This window comes from Hyla sarda, chromosome 7, assembly GCF_029499605.1.
Source record: "Hyla sarda isolate aHylSar1 chromosome 7, aHylSar1.hap1, whole genome shotgun sequence".
Lineage (NCBI taxonomy): Eukaryota > Metazoa > Chordata > Amphibia > Anura > Hylidae > Hyla > Hyla sarda.
Window position 1 is genome coordinate 54,316,957 of NC_079195.1, and position 22,196 is coordinate 54,339,152.

The 22,196-nt window shown below is 40.6% G+C and overlaps 1 protein-coding gene across 2 annotated transcripts in view; it reads left to right on the forward strand.

Annotated features, from left to right (window-relative positions):
* The window catches only part of INPP5A (inositol polyphosphate-5-phosphatase A), a 468,069-nt gene that overhangs the window by 399,273 nt on the left and 46,600 nt on the right, over positions 1-22,196 (forward strand). For both annotated transcript variants that reach the window (XM_056529200.1, XM_056529199.1), the window contains exon 12: positions 10,648-10,721. In XM_056529200.1, the coding sequence (XP_056385175.1) occupies positions 10,648-10,721 (74 nt within the window). The remainder of the gene's footprint in view (positions 1-10,647; positions 10,722-22,196) is intronic.

The following is a 22,196-nucleotide window of genomic DNA, read 5'->3' on the forward strand; positions in this document are numbered from 1 at the left end:
CTGATCGGGTCTATCGTGACAGAATTGCGATGTCCCGATCAGCTTACTGAACGACGGGAGGGTCCTCACCTGCCTCCTCGTCGTCCGATCGGCGATCTAATCCAGCAGAGCGCCGATAACACTGATCAATGCTAGTCTTAATAGTGTATACAATCAAAAGATTGCATGGTAAAAAAAAAAAAGTTAAGTAAAAAATAAGAGAATAAATAAAAGAATAAGCCCCCCCCCCCCCCAAAGAAAAGTTTGAATCACTCCCTTCTTCCTATTTTTTTAAATAAAATAATGTAATAAAAAAATATATGTGGTACCGCTGCGTGCGTAAATGTCCGAACTATTAAAATATAAGGTTAGTGAAACCCACGGTCGATGGTGTACATATAAAAAAAAAAGTACCAAAATTGGGCATTTTTGTTCACTTCATATACCATAAAAATATTAATAAAAAACTATCAAAAAGTCCCATGAAAAAAAATTGTACTGATAAAAACTTCTGGCAATGGCGCCAAAAAAATTAGCCCTCATATAGCCCCATACACGGAAAAATAAAAAGTTATAGGGGTCAGATTTTGACAATTTTAAACATACTAATTTTGTTGCATGTAGTTATAATTTTTTTATAGTACTAAAATAAAAAAACTACATAAATTGGGTATCACTGTAACCATATGGACGTATAGAATAAAGATAAGGTGCCATTTTTAACGAAAAGTACACTACGTAGAAACGGAAGCCCTAAAAATTTGCAAAATAATGTTTTTTTTGTTGTTTTTTTATATTTCACCCCACGAAAATATATATATATATATATATATATATATATATATATATATAATATATATATATATATATATATATATATATATAATATTCGCCGCAGATTGTTTCGAGGACTGGTTATTAGCTGAGGACCCGTACAAGAGATTACAGGGGGCCTCAGTGGTCAGACCCCCTGTTATCAGACACTTATCCAGTGGATAAGTGTCTGATAAGTTCAGTTCCCTGGAGTACCCCTTTTAGGGAATGGTCAAACTCTTAAAGTCATAAAGAAACTCCAAAAGTCTCCTGAACCCCAATAACTTGAATTTAACAGCAATACTAAGGGAGGCGATAAAATGTGCCACAATGGTTGCGTTGTGACATGCGTTATTTACTCTTATGCAGCGCCAGCCAACAAAGCTTTTTCAGTATACTATGGTAGAGTACTGGATTTCCATTAGAGTTTTAGATTTTTTGCTTTGCTCCTGTCTATATTAAGGCACACTAAAATGATGAGTAGTTTTAGATTATATCTACATTCCCTGGTATATATCAGAGGACTTCTTAATTACCATCATTTGTAGTTGGTTATTTGCTGTCTCTGGCCCTTAACCAGCAGTGAAGGTAGAACAATTATACAGGAACCATTAAATTCCAAATGTTTTGTATAGCACTGCTAACAAATAACTGATGACAGAGATGATTTCCCTCTTGTCTTTTTACTTCCTGCAGTGAGCACCTGACTGTACAATCGTCTCCATATTCCACATTACAGATCTGTCGTGTGATTTCAGCATTTTCTGTATATGAGCCCATTATTCCTTCCTAATGTAGCAGACGCTTTGGCAACAATAACCTCAACTATAATCAGGACATGAAATGTTTCTAGATATTTTTTTGTTCACTGCAACGTCCTTTTTTAATTTCTATGACCTTTTTACATATGTACATATTTGATTCTTATTTACAAGATGGTTCCAATCAAAACGTAGTCCACTTTTTATCGGACTAGTGTTCACTGGGCCCACAAAAGGAACTACATTTTTTGGATACACCTTTCAGCTATATAGAAATAATGTAAGACTACCACAACATGTCATAGATGTTTTTATCATTGCAATCTACAAAATAATTCAGGGAACATAGTCATGGCCGTAAATGTTGACACCCCTGAAATTTTTCAAGAAAATGAAATATTTTGCACAGAAAAGGATTGCAGTGACACGTTTTGCTGTACACATGTTTATTCCCTTTGTGTGTATTTGAACTAAACCAAAAAAGGAAGAAAAAAGCAAATTGGACATAATGTCACCAAACTCCAAAAATGGGCTGGACAAAATTGTCACCCTTAACTTAATATTTGGTTGCACACCCTTTGGAAAAAAAATAACTGAAATCAGTCGCTTCCTATAACTATCAATAAGTTTCTTACACCTCTTAGCCGGAATGTTGGACCCCCTCTTCCTTTGCAAAATTGCTCCAGGTCTCTCTTATTGGAAGGGCGTCTTTTCCCAACAGCAATTTTAAGATCTCTCCACAGGCGTTCAATTTGATTTAGATCTGGACTCATTGCTGCCACTTCAGAACTCTCCAGCGCTTTGTTGCCATCCATTTCTGGGGGCTTTTTGACGTATGTTTGGGGTCATTGTCCTGCTGGAAGACCCAGATCTCGGATGCAAACCCAGCTTTCTGACACTGGGCTGTACAGTGCGACCCAAAATCCATTGGTAATCCTCAGATTTCATGATGCCTTGCACACATTCAAGGCACCCAGTGCCAGAGGCAGCAAAACAACCCCAAAACATCATTGAACCTCCACCATATTTCACTGTAGGTACTGTTATTTTCTTTGTAGGCCTCATTCCATTTTCGGTAATCAGTAGAATGATGTGCGTTACCAAAAAGCTCTATCTTGGTCTCATCTGTCCACAAGATGTTTTCCCAGAAGGATTTTGGCTTACTCAAGTTCATTTTGGCAAAATGTAGTTTTGCTTTTTTATGTCTGTGTCAGCTGTGGGGTCCTCCTGGGTCTCCTGCCATAGCGTTTCATTTCATTTTAATGTCGACAGATAGTTGGTGCTGACACTGATGCTTCCTGAGCCTGCAGAACAGCTTGTATATCTTTGGAACTTGTTTGGGGCTGCTTATCCACCATCCGGGCTATCCTGCATTGACACATTTCATGAATTTTTCTCTTCCGTCCACGCCCAGGGAGATTAGCTACAGTGCCATGGGTTGCAAACTTCTTGATAATGTTGCGCTCTGTGTACAAAGGCAATTCTACAGGGTGGGCCGTTTATATGGATACACCTTAATAAAATGGGAATGGTTGGTGATATTAACTTCTTGTTTGTGGCAAATTAGTATATGTGAGGGGGTAAACTTTTCAAGATGGGTGGTGACCATGGCGGGCATTTTGAAGTCTGCCATTTTGAATCCAACTTTTGTTTTTTCAATAGAAAGAGGGTCATGTGACACATCAAACTTATTGTGAATTTCACAAGAAAAACAATGATGTGCTTGGTTTTAACGTAACTTTTTTCTATCATGAGTTATTTACAAGTTTCTGACAATTAATAAAATGTGTTCAATGTGCTGCCCATTGTGTTTGGATAGTCAATGCAACCTTCTTCTCCCACTCTTCACACACTGATAGCAACACCACAGGAGAAATACTAGCACAGGCTTCCAGTATCCGTATACATTGCTATATACTACTATATACACCGCAGGAGAAATACTAGCACAGGCTTCCAGTATCCGTAGTTTCAGGTGCTGATATAGGAGTGCAAATATAGAGGAACTCACTAGTTCCCTTTAAATTTTTATTACAGTAGAGGATTTCAAGAGCGTAATGAAAATGTATGGTGCCATGTTTAAGAAGCTTCTCTTGAGTGCTTTTTAATGATCCTGTAAGGTTCTCAATCCTCATGATCTCCTGGGTTTTATTATCCACATGTAAATGGAAGATGATGTCTGACAAGGTATCTCATCATTGACCTTTTATAAGAAAAAATCTCACACAGATGCCACAGAAACAGGGCAGGTGACCCCATGATAGGATAATCCTGGACCAAAGTGTGACACCTGACCCACAGGGTTTACAGAAGTCCCTTAAGGACAGGACACAGCTGAAAAACATGAATTGGTACCCCAGGGTCCGAGTCACAGCACCAGCAAAGCAGGGAACCAAAGGGAATTACAGAATAAAGCTTGGAGGGAATCCAAACTAATGCAAAAGAATCTTAATAAATGACTTTTCTATAAATGTAGATGAATTTTTTACTGGATGATATTGTGAGTCAGGAAGTTGGATGGACGCCCTATGTATTTCCGGTCATCAGTCCCACGTGCTTGCAGAATGATAAGATGTCTATTTAATATTCCCTAGAAATCACACATGAATGCCCCTTAGTTTTTGTTTTCTTATCCTTGTCTTGGATCCTAAACTTCATTTCCCTTGCACAGCTGTGAATTCCCCAGTGTGGGCTGGCGATGGATTTGACAAATGCTGCTAATATCACCTCTTGATCTAACAATGCTCTGAGTTTGGTCGCGGGTCTTGATGAGTAATTGCTGTTGTTCTACTCCAATGACTGAATTAAGTTGCCCTGTTATAAAGGGTTCATACTACAGTGATTTCAGTCCAGGCAGCTCATGGCCATGTCCCTGTGGACAGTGACCTTTTGCAGGGTATCTTTCTATTTCCAGATAAAACGGCCTAAATTGTTTTCTATTGACTGAGTCATCTTACTTTATCTGTTAAAGGTATCGCACGTGACACAGACGGAGAAATGACACAACATTCATTTGCTCGTTGTTAAAGACCCGATTCCATTTCTTTATGCTAATAATCACATATAACCATCAAATTAAAGGCACATTGTTTCATTTTGAACCATTTTAAGTCTTTGATGGGAGCCACTTCAGATTTTTTGCAGGTCTATGGTTTTAGAGAGATTTCAATGCGCATTTATGCACGAAACACATAGTTGTAAGAGATTTTTTTTTTTAAAACACACATTTTTCAACTGAACAACATCTTCATATGGCTGGATTTATTGTGTGCCACAACAAAGTGTAAAATGGCTGAAAAGGGTTTTTTTTTTTTTTTTTTTTTTCACCAATTGGTGCCATCTTTTTCACCTTTGTTGAAAATGTGATTTGATTTTGGGGAGGGGGGGGGGATCCAGCTACTGGGACACTTACAAACACTAGGATCATTTAAAAAAAAACTGCAAATGCATCATCTAAATTTTAGATACTATGGATATCTGTTAAATACCAAAATTAGTGGTGCTTTTGGCTTGTGATGATCCAGATCTTTGTAATTGTAATATCCAAACATGGTAGCGGCCTGGAAAAAATTGTATTTTAACTAAATTATTTTGTTATTGAGGGCTAAATTTAAATATCTGGTTGCTGTGTGTGCATTAAAGCGAAGGTCTCTAATCCCAGACATTTTAGTTTTGTAATTTTTAAAGTTTTTGTTCAAACAAAGCAAGTACAATAATAGAAGTGCAAGTGAGTACAAAATACAAGAGTCCACAAACAATGGAGATATAATTATTAATATGAAACCAATGGAAAATAATAGCGATGACTAAGAAAGCATACATAGGCATACACAAGAAGTTAAATACAAAAAAAAGGACAACACAACATAAAACAAACCCACAACAAAGAGACGAAGGGGAGGGAAGGGCAGTACAAAAACAAGTGGAGCCTCTCAACGAAGTTGACTGTCAGTAAAGCGATCCCATGGATCCCAAACAGACAGAACGGTACAGTATTAAGCAAAGCAGTCAACAACTCCAGGGATCGGATCTCTCTTATACAGGCTATTAAATCGCTCTCTGATGGGGGAAGTGTTCTCTCCCAATATGTAGCAATTAATGTTTTGGCAGCCAAAACAATATGCATATACAATTTCAACGGCCTCTTGGACAGGGCAGTATGAGACAGATGCAGGAGGTAGACTAGAGGATCAAGGGGGACAAAAACTTTCAGAACTGAGCTGATTAACCGGGCCACCACCTTCCAAAATCCCCCTATGAGTGGACAGGACCAGACTATATGAAATGTCGACCCAACTCCCACCCCACAACGCCAGCATTGGTTCAATGTATTGAGAAATTCAGGAGTGTGATACCAACCAATCAGCATCTTGAACTATGTTTCCTTATTTGCTGTACAGATCGAGGCCTTAGAGGCCCTTTCCCAAATCACCCTCCATTGAGGAACAGTAATACAGGTATTCAAAACCTCCTCCCAGTGGCCCATATAGCAATGATTGATTGGGTGCAGCCCCTCCCAGGGGAGAGTTGAGAACCGAGTCGATAGCCGAAAGGCCTTCCACTTGCGGTCCCCGATGGCACAACTGTTCAAAGCTTGTGGGCAAGGAGACCACCGGGGAGCTCAAGGAAGAGGACATGTAATGTCTAAGTGTGAGGTAATGAAACCGCTCAGAGGAGGGAAGACCATCATGAGACATCAGCTGCTCAAACGGTAGGAGGGTGGGTGAACGGAAGTGCACTACATCAGCCCAACAAAAAAGCCCTCTAGAACCCCATTCCCGCACCATTACAGAAGAAAATAGTCGATATGGGTATGCAGCCGATGAGGGTGAGAATAAAAAGAAAAGACCGATCAGTCAGGTGGTTAATTCGCCAGAGATTGTATTAAGAGGAGGAGCGAATCACTCGAAGAAAAGCAGATGCCAGGCGCAATTGAGCAGGAGAGGGAGGGGAGCCAGTCAGGGAGTGCCGGTCCATGGAAGGAGAGAAAAGCAAATTTAAAATCACCGCACAGCAGCCCTGCAGATGGAGGATATTTGTGAAGCTTAGCGAGGACCCTGCAAATGAAGGGGATCTGAGAAGAGTTAGGAGCATAAATATTATAAAGCAGTAAGGGCCTACCTCCCAATGTACCCTCAACGATGACAAAACGCCCCCCAGGGTCCACAGTAGAGGAGTTGACCTGAACAGGACAGGGCCGAGAAATCAAAATAGCCACCCCCGCAACTTCTAATCCCAGACATTTAACCTTCTAGATGCCACAGTTAGAGGAGACAGATTCCCCCAAAGCACCCCCAATGCCTTTAAGAAGCTGTTGCAACCTTTTATGTATGCAAATGCAAGATGCTGAATTAGATGAAAAGATGACAGCCATGGTTTTATTTAAGGCCCCTCTGCCTCCTATTTTTGTATTCCTGTCAAAAGAAAAAAAAAAAGTTTGTATATGAGTGTATATGTATGTATCTCTTTCCTAAATGTCAGAACTATTTAAACTAGATTATTTTATCCTGCACAGTGAATTCTGTAAAAGGAAAAAAATACATCACAATGGCAGAATTTCTGGTTTTAGGTCACCTGAAAACATGGATTTAAAGGGGATCAAAACATTGTATGTAACCCAAAAGGATTTGGTGTTAGGCTATGGAAATGGAAAACATATTCTTTATTTTTATTTTTATTTTAGTAGAGCGCAAGGATAAAAAATAAAATATCGCCCTTAAATGCTGTTGATGAAGGGGTTAAAAATAAAGGTTACGGTGTGCCCATCTGCTCAGCTCACAGGTAAACTACCTAAAACTTTTGCAGGCCTAAGCTTGGCTGCCGGTGTGATGGGTGATGCCGACGGTAGCTTTGGTAGCTGCTCCTCACATTGATAATTAATGTGTACAGATAGCTGCTAATTGCACATCTCCAAAATGATTTATGAGGAGACAAGGGGCAAAAAAGGACAAAATGTAATTTCCTGCAGAACATCTCCCACCCATACAATGGTATCGGCACAGCTGTGAGATGGGACATGATTAATGAATGCCGGGTAAGCGCAGAGCCGGAGTAGGAGGATCGGCTCCTGATGACACCATTGTAGGGCCAGGAAGTTGTCTAGGATATGATGCCTTAGGACTGTGAACATCACTGGACCGCTTTAGTTTACTATAACCAAATAATATAATTTGCGTTCTTAGTAGTTGTAGTTCGTTTTACAAATTGTCTGACTAAATCAATAATGTTTGTCTGTGAAAAAAAGATTGAAGGTTAACTGTATGCACCTCACATGTTTATCCTCTCTGTGCTTTATCACTTTTATTAGTATATTGTTGCTTTTTTGTCCCACGAATAAGTTACAAAGTGTTGTAAATAACAATTGTTTGTTTCCCTGCAGCACGTCAACGTGTGAGCATGGGATGTGCTGCTGACAACGGATGTGACACTGCTATCTCTTAGGCTAGGTTCAGACTACGGAATCTCCGGGCAGAAGATTTCCGCCCGGAGATTCCGAGTGCGGCCAGCGCTGACTGAATCAGTCGGCGCTAGGACCCCGAGGACACTGTAGTCTCCAATAGACTGCAATGTGATACGCACGGATTTCCGCCTGAAGAAAGAGCAACCCCTTTCTTCAGGTGGAAATTTCCAAGCGGATTTTCCGTTCACAAATTCCGCTTCACAAATTCCGAAGTGTAAATTTGTGAACGGAAACCCATTCACTACACTATACATTTTAGCAAGCGGAATTTCCACCTGCAGTTTCAAAGAGGAATTGCAGGCTGAAATTCCGTAGTCTGAACCTAGCCTTATGGTCTATTCACACGGCAGAGTTTCCACTTGCGAAGTTCCGACTCAAATTAAAGCCCATAGACTTCTATGGGATTCCGCACTCCCATTCACACTTCTGAATTTACGCTAGCGTAAATTCAGAAGTGTGAATGGGAGTGCGGAATCCCATAGAAGTCTATGGGCTTTAATTTGAGGCAGGATTTTGCAAGCGGAAACTCTGCCATGTGAATAGACCCTTACCCTTTGTAAATTGTTCTTTCAACAAGCGCCAATTGATTTGTATATCTGACAGCTGTCCCTCTATTCCCAAGTACGTATGAACGATCAGCAAACAAAAGTATCAGGCAGTGGAAATCCAACATTGCCTGATCCTTCTCTCCCCCAACTTCATATGTTGGGGGGAGAATAAGGAGGAATAGACATTAGACAGTCAGTCAATCTTGTCAAAATGAATGGCTTTGGACAACTAGATCCTTAAAGGGGTACTCCACTGGAAAACATTACTTCTATTTAAAAATCTTAACCCTTTAAGTAATTATCAGCTGCTGTATGTTCCAGAGGAAGTTCTTTTCTTTTTGAATTTCCTTTGTCTGACCACAGTGCTCTCTGCTGACACATCTGTCCATGTTAGGAACTGTCCAGAGTAGGAGCAAATCCCCATAGCAAAACTCTCCTGCTCCGGACAGTTCCTAAAATGGACATAGGTGTCCATTTGTAAATAGAAGTAATTTACAAATCTCTTTAAAGGGGAACTCTGGTGAAAACAAGTGGAAATTTTTTTTTTTTCAAATCAACTGGTGCCAGAAAGTTAAACAAATTTGTATATTACTTCTATTAAAAAATCTGAAGCCTTCCAGTACTTATGAGCTGCTTTAAACTACAGAGAAATTTGTGAAGTTCTTTCCAGTCTGACAACATTGCTCTCTGCTGACACCTCTGTCCATGTTAGGAACTGTCCAGATTAGAAACAAATCCCCATTGAAAACCTATGCTGCTCTGGACAGTTTCTGACACGGACAAAGGTGTCAGCAGAGAGCACTGTGGTCAGACTGGAAAGAACTTCACAAATTTCTCTGTAGTATATCTGTAGTTTACGAAGCTGAAAAGTGCCGGAAGGGTTGATATTTTTTAAATAGAAGTAATTTACAAATCTGTTTAACCTTCTAAAGCCAGTTGTTTTGAAAACATTTTTTTTTTTTGCACCAGAGTTCCCCTTTAACTTTCTGGCACCAGTTGATTTAAAAATATATATATATAATTCCAGGGGAGTACTCCTTTAAGACACAAAATAAAAAAAAGATAAAAAACTTTTGCACCAAAAATTGCGTGTTAGCATCCTACACTTACCGTACTTCCAATTACTAAGGGGTTGGCTGCACCTTTTTATTCTGCAGAAGTTAATTGTGTGATACTTGGATGAATCCTCCTAGGTAACTCATTGATGTTCACAGCTCATGGCCATGAACATCTGCAGGGAAAATTCTTCCAGAGAGATAAATGCTAAGTACAGTGGTCCCTCAAGTTACAATATTAATTGGTTCCAGGACGACCATTGTATGTTGAAACCATTGTATGTTGAGACCATAACTCTATGGAAACCTGGTAATTGGTTCTGAAGCCCCAAAATGTCATCTAAAAAAAAAGAAAAAGGGAGGATTAAAGATAAATAAGTAGATAACTAATAGAGATAAAGCAAATCCTTACATATAAAAGTAAGAAAGATCTGCTGGGAGCTGTAATCATTGTCTATGTCAGTGTTTCCGGGCATGCTGGGAGTTGTAGTTTTGCAACAGCTGGAGACACCCTGGTTGGGAAACAATGGTTTATGTAGAGGACAGGAGCTTCTTCAGGGTCCTATACAGTACATAAAGTGTCCCAAATGGAGCCGCCCTTACTTGGTGTCCAAAGGAGCAGCTAACTCTGGCACAGGTAAGGAGTAGTACAGGATTTGTAGTTCCTCCCTGTACTGTTGGGGGCGCTACCAGACACCCAGTCAGTGCATTCACTTCTGTAATACAGGTGATTTACCAGTAAAATGCCCATTCTGATTGGTCAGTTCCTCCAGTTGTGACAGGTATCACAGATCTGGACTGTCCGTAGCATTGTATGTTGAGTCTGGTTTCAAGTTACAATGGTCCAGAAAAGACCATTGTATGTTGAAACTATTGTATGTTGAGGCCATTGTAAGTTGAGGGATCACTGTATTACCTGAAATGCTGTCTTTAAAATGGGTAGAATGTTCAATAAGGTCATTTTTGTTATGTATATTAAAGCGTAAACCATTCTTATTGTCTTTTTTTTTTTTCCATTTTGTTTTTTTTAGCTTTTAGAATTTGACAAGGAGTTATCAGTGTTTAAAGACAGGTTGTTTGAACTGGACATCACCTTTCCTCCAAGGTAAGAAGACAATCAGTCCATTGGTAGTGCTGGTCATAGAGTAAAAGTGGATTATTATTTAAGGAGCTGGTTGATGAATAAGAAAGTCTCTTTATGAACAAGTTGAGGACAGTGCATGATAAAATGCTGCTGCAGAACCTCTTTTGTAAAGAGAAAAGGAGAAGGTTTGATCTGTCAGTTAAAGGGATATTCCAGGAAAAAACTTTATTTTTTATTTATATATATATATATATATCAACTGGCTCCAGAAAGTTAAACAGATTTGTAAATTACTTCTATTAAAAAATCTTAATCCTTTCAATAATTATCAGCTGCTGAAGTTGAGTTGTTTTCTGTCTGGCAAAAGTGCTCTCTGCTGACATCTCTGCTTTTCTCGGGAACTGCACAGAGCAGAAGAGGTTTGCTATGGGGATTTGCTTCTAAACTGGGCGGTTCACGAGACGTGTCATCAGAGAGCACTTAGACAGAAAAGAACAACTCAACTTCAGCAGCTCATAAGTACTGAAAGGATTAAGATTTTTTAATAGAAGTAATTTACTAATCTGTTTAACTTTCTGGAGCTAGTTGATATATAATTAAAAAAAAAAATGTTTTTTTTTCCTGGATAACCCCTTTAATGACTGATGTGTAAAGATATTTAACACTGATACATTGCGGAGGCTGTGTAGAGTTCTAGGCTTCCCGCTAGTCCATCAACGCACTTGGACTAGTGTATCTCAGGTGTGTGTTGTGTTCCATAGCCAGAGTCCAGGGCTCAGTAAATGACCGGCCATCAGTGATGTAAACTCCTAAACAGAACTGAGGCTGCATTTCCAATACGGTGTTTGACTGCTGGGACCTTCATTTATCCCAAAATTGAAGGAACTGAGGCCCTTCGATCGGGCATTGATGATGTATCTAGTGATTGTGCCATCAATATTATTGATAAAGCCCCTGTAAATCTTTTACTGCGGATGAACATCATGTAAAGGGAATATGGCTCTTTCGAGTTGTAGCATGGTAAATGTTGTTTTTCCAATGGGGTTTAGTTAAAAAAATAAATTTAGCCGTTTTTGCTGTACGCCATTTACAAATCTTCTGACATATTTTACAGCAGCTTCTCCTTCCTCCTCTCATGAATGCTCATATGGACTTCTATCTACTGGACCAGCGGTCTTCACACTGTGGCCCTCCAGATGTTGCAAAACTACAACTCCCAGTATGCCCGGACAGCCAACGGCTGTCCGGGCATGCTGGGAATTGTAGTTTTGCAACATCTGGAGGGCCACCGTTTGAAGACCGCTGTGCTAGACAAACATGTGGATTAGAGATGAGCGAACTTACAGTAAATTCGATTCGTCACGAACTTCTCGGCTCGGCAGTTGATGACTTATCCTGCATAAATGAGTTCAGCTTTCAGGTGCTCCGGTGGGCTGGAAAAGGTGGATACAGTCCTAGTAGACTCTTTCCTAGGAATGTATCCACCTTTTCCAGCCCACCGGAGCACCTGAAGGCTGAACCAATTTACGCAGGATAAGTCATCAACTGCCGAGCCGAGAAGTTCATGACGAATCGAATTTACTGTAAGTTCGCTCATCTCTAATGTGGATGTATTGGACTGAGCAAGGAAATGTCAGACACTTGGCTGGTGTTCTTCCTCTACCTTCTTTACATCCTCATTGTCCAGTAAATGGCCTCTGTCTGCCGCTCTATAGTTTGCTCCATCCACCTGCCCCCCATTGAGTGCTTGTCAGCTGCAAAATAACTGCAGTTCTTATCATTGACAGAGGAGGCGCTCTGTGGCAGGTTTTACAGCAAAAAGCTGATGTACAGCGAATGGGGTAGAGAATTCTTAATTAAGCCATATTGGAAAAGTTATATAGAATTTCTAAATTTCCATAGCTTTTAAATGCTGCACATATAGCTGTGACGTATGTTATTGTTTGGCATGCACTTGTATTTACTGCCTATTTACTCTTATGTTAAAGGGGTATTCCAGGAAAAAAAAAGTTTTTTTTTATATATCAACTGGCTTCAGAAATGTAACCAGATTTGTAAATTACTTCTATAAAAAAAAAAAAATCTTAATCCATTCAATAATTATCAGCTGCTGAAGTTGAGTTGTTGTTTTCTGTCTGGCAACAGTGCTCTCTGCTGACATCTCTGCTTGTATCGGGAACTGCACAGAGTAGAAGAGGTTTGCTATGGGGATTTGCTTCTAAACTGGGCGGTTCCCGAGACACCTGTCATCAGAGAGCACTTAGACAGAAAAGAACAACTCAACTGAGCAGCTCATAAGTACTGAAAGGATTAAGATTTTTTAATAGAAGTCATTTACAAATCTGTTGAACTTTCTGGAGCCAGTTGATTTTTTCCTGGATAACCCCTTTAAGTCTAATGTGCAGTAACTTTGTTTTGCATGTTTGCCTGTATAAAAAACAAGTTTTTAATGGAGTGGGGAATAAAGTAGCTTGCTGATGTATATTGGCCCAACATATAACAAAACAGTCTCATTTGGCTTATGCCTGGCCCATTTTAAAGGGGGTATCCACCATTAAAAACAGATGCTTTCTTAAAAATAGCACCACTCTTGTCCTTAGTTTTTGTGCTGTTGCAGCTTGGTTCCATTAAAGGGGTACTCCGGTGGATTATTGTTGTTTTTTTTTTTTTCTAAATCAACTGGTGCCAGAAATTTACAGATTTGTAAATTACTCCTATTAAAAAAAAATCTTAATCCTTCCAGTACTTATTAGCGGCTGTATACTACAGAGGAAATTCTTTTCTTTTTTGGATTTCTCTCACGACTACAGTGCTTTCTGCTGACACCTCTGTCCGTTCATGGAACTGTCCAGAGCCACATATGTTTGCTATCAGGATTTTCTCCTGCTCTGGACAGTTCCTGACAGGGACAGAGGTGTCAGCAGAGAGCACTGTGGTCGTGACAAAAAAGAAATCCAAAAAGAAAAGAATTTCCTCTGTAGTATACAGATGCTAATATGTGAAGGATTAACATTTTTTTTAATAGAAGGAATTTACAAATCTAGTAGAAAAGGAGTTGATCAGCTCACCTGAGCCTCCAGTGCACGGCAATCCTCAGGACAAGCAGCACAATAGACGAATGTAGCCAGCACATAAAATCTGTAGTTTATTGATATCTCATTAAAAGTTCCATAGAAAGGCAGGTAGGGGAGTACATCAGGCAATATCACGTACAGTTACCAGCTTGGAGATGGGTCCCTTCACGCCAACGCGTTTCGGGTCAAGGACCCTTAGGCATGGCATTGACTAAGGGTCCTTGACCCGAAACGCGTTGAAATGAAGGGACCCATCTCCAAGCTGGTAACTGTACATGATAGTGCCTGATTTACTCCCCTACCTGCCTTTCTATGGAACTTTTAATGAGATATCAATAAACTAAGGATTTTATGTGCTGGCTACATTCATCTATTGTGCCAATTTACAAATCTGTTTAACTTTCTGATTTAAAAAACTTTTTGATTTAAAAAATTAAGTTTTCCGCCAGAGTACCCCTTTAAAGTGAACAGAGCAGAGTGTTAATATTGCGCACAACCTGAAGACGCGTGTGGTGCATTTTTTTAAAGAAAGTCGCTATGTTTTTTTAAATTCTGGATAACCTCTTCCAGGCTTGTGACACATTTGGTATATATAAAAAAAATATGCGCAAGTGTGAATATAGTCTGTTGTTTTTTTATATTTATTTATTTTAACTTTTTACATAAGGCTCTAGTAATTTTCTGTAGCCTAAGGCATTGTTTCCCAACTAAGGAGCCTCCCGGTGTTGCAGAACTACAACTCTCAGCATGCTGGGAGGGAGTTGTAGCTTTGCAAAACCTGCAGGCACCCTGGTTAACAAACACTGTGCTAAGCCATTGTTGGAGAATAATACAAGGAATCACATCCTCATACAGCTGAACATCACAAGAAGTAGAATGCAGTGGAGCGTTTCTTGCTGTTACCACAACCCAACCACCTTGGAGCTGCCAGCTGAGGTTCTGATTATACTTGTCCCCTGGGCGGTCAGAACCGCGCTTGACAAGGTGGCTGCTGCTCTGGATTGATCATGCTGAATATGATGACTGCAGGGCAGAAGTGTGTAAATCTCAGGGTCTGCCATTTGTTATATAACCCTGGCCAATAGTGTTAAGGGGGTTCTTGATTTAAGGGTGAGCATGAAGTCCTTTTTGTAATAAGGACTCGTGTCTGGGATCCCTGCAGCTGAAGATATTCTCTGATGAATTGTAGGTTATTGCCATTTTTATTGTTCCATTAACCTGCACTTGGCATTTGCCCCCCAGAGTTATAAAAGCTATAGGGACCTTGTCACTAACTGGTGAAATGTTGAAGCCCATACTAGTCTGCTGGGTCCTATTTCCAATACACCTACATTTTGTTCTCACAGGGTCACACGTGCCGTATATAGATGCATATTTGCTGCTGCATATTTTGCTACCTGAAAATAAGTCAATGGGTAGCAAATCAGCTGAAGAAAATATGAAGCAACATATGGCACGTGACCCGCAGGTGCAGATATGATGATACATTCCAGTCTACAGATTTTGTTTTTTTTAAGTTTATAGATACATGAAAGTGTGATGTAGAAACCAGGGCTGTGGAGTCGGTAGATAAATGTTCCGACTCCACAGTTTTTTGTACTTCCAACTCCCCGACTCCTCTGTATTAATATGCGAATGTATTTATAAACACTTACAGTTGAATCCAAGAAGCTGTTCCACCAAGTTCTTCTAAGCTCTTCCAGCAGAGAGAGGTAGTTGGGCAGAAGCTGCTGCCTTCTCCTTTTTTTGTGCTGATCTGCTGCTGAAGATAGGGCAGTGGGAGGATCCAGGAAGGGGCATTTATTATAAAACATGATTTCCCTAGTAGAATCCCATAGTCATGTTTAAAGTTTAAGCTAGCAATCGGAGTTTACAAGTTTTTATAGCCTTAGCTGAATGGCAGCAGTTTTTCCAATGGTTTACAGCTTCAGTCTTGAACTATTGACCCTCCATTCCCTTCACTTATATAAATGTCTCTAGTCCTACAAAAAACATATTTACTTAATCCCTTATCAGTGAGAGGCTAGGTTACCCATGGGTTCCCTGTAACAGCAGAACACAACACTATGGAAAGTATAAGTATTGCCGCTCCTAATTGTGCATTTCATGCCATATAGTGAAGCACATGAAAAGCTTCTTCACGGTCACTTAACGTGTTCATGTTGCGGTTACGTGAGGCACTGTATGCACTGGTCTTTATTCTTACAGTAGAGAAGTCATTAATTATAACTTTTTGTGAATAGGGACATTTAAATTAGCTTTTTTTTTTTTTAAGTAGGAGTCGAAGTCGGTGCATTGTTTGCCGACTCGGACTCCAGGTACCCAAAATTTGGTCCGACTCCTCGACTCCAACTCCACAGCACTGGTAGAAACTCACTTTAAGGGGTATATTCGCACAGGCAGATTTGCTTTCCACGGACTGTCAGCGGCAAATTTTTGGCAGTGGAATTTCTGCTGCGGAAAATCAGCCGCAAACCCCATTGAAGTAAATAGGGTCTGTGGTGGATTTTTCACAGCAGAATATCTGCTATGAGCATCCAGTGGAGAGCCCGCCCCATTCAAACTTGTGGCAGGAAACATGCTGCAAGGAAATTCCCCCACGTGTGTACGTACCCTTAGATTATGTGCAAACTATCCTAACAAAAAGACATTTTTGGTATGAAAATATGGTTATTTTTTGCTGGCGATCTCTGTGCCACCTAAGTGGGTTTGTCTTATTTCAGCCATCCTATCGCGGGCACATGGTTAGGAACCTGCTTATATCTGTCAGGACATCGCTAGTATACACAGAAATCTGTCACTTACCAGTCAGAGATGTGGTTGGAAAGTATTCCCTTCATGAACGCAGTGGAATATAGAAGAACAGGGCACTCACCACGTGTTTTCTTGATTCAGTGACGATTTGTTTATAGATCCTTACAACATCAAGTGCGGTGCAGACAACCGCTTGTGCAGGGGTATCTCTCTGGGTAGTGAAATGTAGTGGACTATAGATAAATGACGCACAGAGCGGACCTGTCCCTTTAATATTCTGTCAGAATATAGGCCAGAATTCTTAGGCGGCCAATCAGCCGTAGTCTGACAGTCCCATAGTGAGCGAAGAGTGGTGGTTTAACATGTGCGCTCCATTCTCTCAATGAACAAGAGACCCCTGTTAGGGTCCCAGCAATCTAACCACCCGCCAATTAATCAGACAATTATCAGCTAACCACTGCTCTCTGCTGCCACCTCTCTCTCAGGAACTGTCCAGAGTAGGAGCAAATCCCCATAGCAAACCTCTCCTGCTCCGGACAGTTCCTGAGACAGACAGAGAGGTGTCAGCAGAGAGCACTGTGGTCATACAGAAAAAAGAACAACTCAACTTCAGCAGCTGATAAGTACTGGTATTATTAAGATTTATTTAATAGAAGTAATTTACAAATCTGTTTAACTTTCAGCAGCTAGTTGATATGAAAACAAAATGTTTTTCACCGAAGTACCCCTTTAATAGATATAACATTTTGCTATAAGAAGTATTCAAAACCAGATGTACTTTTGAGGCTCCTTTTGTCAATAGAAGCAATGATGCTGTGTGGGCAGAGCTTTAATATTACAATTAGTCATCAGATGGCTTCTTGTATGGTAGCGGTTGTCTTTAAATCAAAGTTGTTGTTGTTTTTTTTTCTCGGAGGACCCCCACTTATTCAGAGAATGGTTTGTGTCCCATGTGGATGGAGGAGTCGTGCTCCTGCATGGCCACTGCTCCATTCAGGGGAAGAGATGGCACAGCACCACTGTTAGCACCATAGACAGTGAATGGAGCAAGCAGTGAGGGTAGTGGTGCTTGGACCTATAGCGATTACACATCTATCTATTTTTGCCCACTGAAAGTAAACAATAAAGCTTCATAGTGTATGGACTGTATTACAAAGCCTGATAAGTTTGGAAAACACTAGGGCTGCAACTAATGATGATCTTTAATCAATGAATTGGATAAAAAGAAATTAAAAGGGATTAGGGTTAATGAGGGAAAGATGGGACAGCACCTGAAGGGTTAACGGGGGGAAAGAGCACCTGAAGGGTTAACAGAGGGAAATAAATTAAAAGGGATTAGGGTTAACGAGGGAAAGAAAGATGGGACAGCTTCTGAAGAGTTAACAGAGGGAAAAGAGAGGGGAAAGCACCTGAAGGGTTAACGGGGAGAGGGGACAGTACCTGAAGGGTTAACAGGGGGAGAGGGGACAGTACCTGAAGGGTTAACAGGGGGAGAGGGGACAGTACCTGAAGGGTTTACCTATGAGCCGGAGCTTTGCTGCATGGAAGAAGGAGCAGTACACAGACCTTAGTGATGGCATCCATCTTCCTGCACCAGGAAGGTCTGTCATTGCAGGGTGGATGGATAACTGAGCTTCTGGCCGGACCATGGGGGGGTTCTGCGATGTCAGGACCATAGGCGCTAAAGAGCAGGAGGCGGCGCCAGCTCGGGACTGCACTCCAAGCCCCCGGCCAGCAGCATCTTTGGGAGGCATCGGAGATTAAGGGGAGGCGGAGGGGACATGTAGGGGCAGGGTAGTAACTATAGTTAGGGTTTTCATGTTTCTAGGCCACGCCCCCTAACTTCTGATTATTCAATTAAGGAAATAATTGATGATTCCCTTTATCGATAAAGCTGATTAATCGTTGCAGCTCTAGAGACATTGCACAAATGCAGAAGTGGATCCAACTGGAAGGGGAAATATAAAGGAAGGTATTATACCCTCCCCTTCTAGTTGAATCTACTTCTGCCTTTGGCGCAATTTCTGCTGCAGAACATCTGCAATGTGTGTTCCCACCGTAAGAGGGCCAATCTCCTTGATCTCCTATTAACAACATTGCTCGGTATCAGGCAGGCAGGGTAACGTGAACGATCTGTGGATTGTTTATTTGGCTGCACATTACAGATGTTTTTTTCTGACTGGTCAAAACGACTCAATCAGATGATGGACAAGTGTTCCTTTATTCATCAGCCGGTCCTATTACACAGAAGGATATCGGACAGAGGCAAAAGTCTTCACATCTTTGAAGTATTTATTGAATATAATGTATTTGCTAAAATGAACACCCATTTGAGTAGATGCCCTCCTTCTAGTATTTGTGACCCTGCATTTTGGTTTATTAACAAGTCCTTACTACATTAAAAGGAAACCAGCAGCGTTCAGTATAGATATAGGTAAAAGTCAGACAGACACCTATGCGGACTATGCTCATTCACATTCATGTATTCAGATATGATAAGGGGGGTGTTTTTAGTGGTGTTTGCTTTTGCTTTGTGTGTTAAATCTTGTCTCCTTCAGCGCTGTAACTAATACTTCCACATATAATGTCACAGCATTGTTTGACAAGTTGCATGGGTCAAGGTCTGTGTTGACTCTGGCTCTCTTGTGATATCTTAATCACAATTTACTATGCCTAAAGGGGTCCCTTTCGCTTCCATTGGGAATACCAGTAGCTTACTAGGAATCCAGTCACATTGAAATCACAGATGCACCTACCCTATAAGTGTGAGCTCTCAATATCAATAAAGCCATGTTATGTGCTATTGTATAATAAGATAATTGAAAACAATAGTACATAACATGGCTTTATTTCTGATAATTTTACATGGCTTGGGCTAAGTACATGTGTCTGGCGATTGGAAGCCTGATGAGAAAACCTAATGTAACAAGCTGAATCCATTTGCATTCAGTGGCCCATCCAGTGCACCTTAAGCTCAAATGGCCAAACCCTATAGACAATCTTGTGTGGTCATCCTGAATCAATCTTGTGTTTTGTTTTTTATTTAATTGGACCAACCACACCAGATGACACTGTTTAGAAGCCAAATTCATTTCATAGAAATCTATGGTCTGTAGATTTGCAATTCTATATGTAGACACACAGGTTCTTTTCTCCAAAAATACTATATTAATTGAACATAGGTTAGGTTCCACAATAAAACCTAGTTACCATCTGGCATAGTTGTGGAAGTCCCAAAAATTTTGCATACAGGCTAGTCCATAGGTCAGACGTGATGCCTCAGTGCAGCCATACAGAGGCGCCAGACCTAAACACAGGGTGCAGATCATTGCAAATTACTGACCTGGAGTGCAGTCCATTCAGCTCGAAATGTATGTAACGTTCCTGAAACCTGCTCAGGAGTTTAATAGAAGGCTCCAGTGCAGTTTGCAGATATGTTTGGCATGAAAATAGGTAACAAATCTTGGCCAGAACATTAAGTTATAAAGTGCTTTACTCACTCATACACAAAGCTTCTTTGTGGCAGCAGTTGCCAAAAAGAGTTTGAGGAATGGAGATTCCCCCCCGTAGGGAGTCTCTGCACTGGACCATAGTATTGCCCAGTGCTTGCTGCTGATCTCTCTGGACAGCTCCTAAAGTACATTCAGAAAGGTTTTGTTTTTTAGCCCCTTACATCCACACAATCCTGTCTGAGCACAACTGCTAGTCTAAGAGAAATGGAAGGCTCCCTGACCTTTTGTCACAGCAAAGGGTCTGAATAAGGGTGTATAAAAAAAAATGTCTTTATTATTTTTATATAAATTTCAAAAACTTCTTAAATTCGGTTTTCACACTGTGTATTGAGTGCAGAATGGGAAGAAATCTGATTTTATTTTTTGTTTTGTACACAAGGCTGCAACATAACAAAAAGTGAAATGTTCTGAAGACTTTCTGAATGCATGGTATATAATGGCTGTAAAATATTTTATACTTTTTTTGTTTTCCCTCCTACTTTTCAAGCAACTTGGCATAGTATAGATTCAACTTTAATGCCGGTCATCTAAGAAAGATTCCTTTATTAACACACACATTTGGCTTTTCTTTGAGTGATGAAGGGGAGATAAGCTGCTGACAAACCTCACTGGTGCCACTTATATCCGATAAACTATTGGGTAGGTAAAAGTCCAACCTGTCTGACTCTTGTTATCCACAATGGCAGATGTCAAGGGACTGTCTGCCGCTACTCATACATTACATTATCAAATGGATAGGATCTGCCGACAGCTTAAGCCTGTTACCTTAATTCCTTCTGCTTTGATATCTTGTACCATTAAGGTAAATTACCCATATACATGGTTGGTTTTGTCGATCTGATTTACATTTTTTTTCTCAGAGGAGCCCCACTGATTCAGAGAATGGTTTAAGTGTCCCATGTGGATGGAGGAGTAGTGCTTTACAGTACATATCACTTACTACATACTTTCCAAAAAACAGTTCTGCTGCTTTCTGTGGAGAATGTATAGTAAAGGTTTTTTTTAAATGCTAAAGTGTGTTTTTATATTCATACTTATGTATTTAAAGGGAAACTTGACAGGTGGTTCATCTGCACTAAAACCCAATACACAGGGTTATAGTTTGGCTGAACCAGGTCAAATGGTGCCACCGTTCAGGAGGTACAAGTAGTTTTAGGCTCCATTGCTAATATGCTATTGCGCAATGGAAGCGGTAGCCGGCATACAGCGCTTCACAGCCTCTGTCCCCTCTTCTATCATATACCCCTCCTCTACCACACACACACACACACACACACACACACACACACACACTGTGCACTCACATTGGCAAAGGTTCTCAATAAACATATGAGGTGGGCGGGCATATGAAAGCAGAACGGATGGAGGCAGGGAAGCTCTATTGTGTGATGGGCTGGAACTGTTCCTCACTCCTCTTCCCATCTTTATCCCTGCTTGATTGACAATCAGGGCACAGCCTCCAAGTCTCACTACTGTGCTGTGCATACAAATTGTTCTCTGTGGCCAGATCTGGAAACGGGGCTTGGCTTCCAGCTGACTGTCAATTATGTAGGACAGGGATGGTCTTGGGAACTCCTTGTTGACTCCTTGAACCAAATAATAAAGGCTTTTTTCATGGAAGCACAGAGTGCAAGGACATGGTACCTTTCATAAAACATCTAACAGTTTCAGCAGTTTGGAACATGAATTGCAACTGACAAACTCCCTTCAATCTGAGCCAAAACCAGTGGGGATCGCATGGCCATTAAAGTGGGATTTCAGCTTTCCCAATCCTTTTTGTTGTTTGGGAAATAAGCCACCACCAGAGGCATCTGGCTGTGGCTTTCTCCCCATCGATATGACATGCACGCTCAGCTGAACTGTAGGGGCCTTTACTCACACACTAAAGCAATAGTCCCGGATGCCTCTGACGTTTCAGCACCTCCTGAGTAGTCTTGTAATAGTAATAACTAATCTTTTTATACTTGTTATCTTCCTTTAGAAGGATGATGCTTTCAGATCTGTGTTATAGAGTATCCAGGATTTTATTATGTGTAATAGAGAATTTGTAATTCATTGTCATCTCTCTGGGCACAGCGGAGTTAAAAGTGGCATAAAGCCACAGAGACTCCGGCACCAGCGTTAAATTCAGAGCTCACTAAAGGAGTCATCTGTCA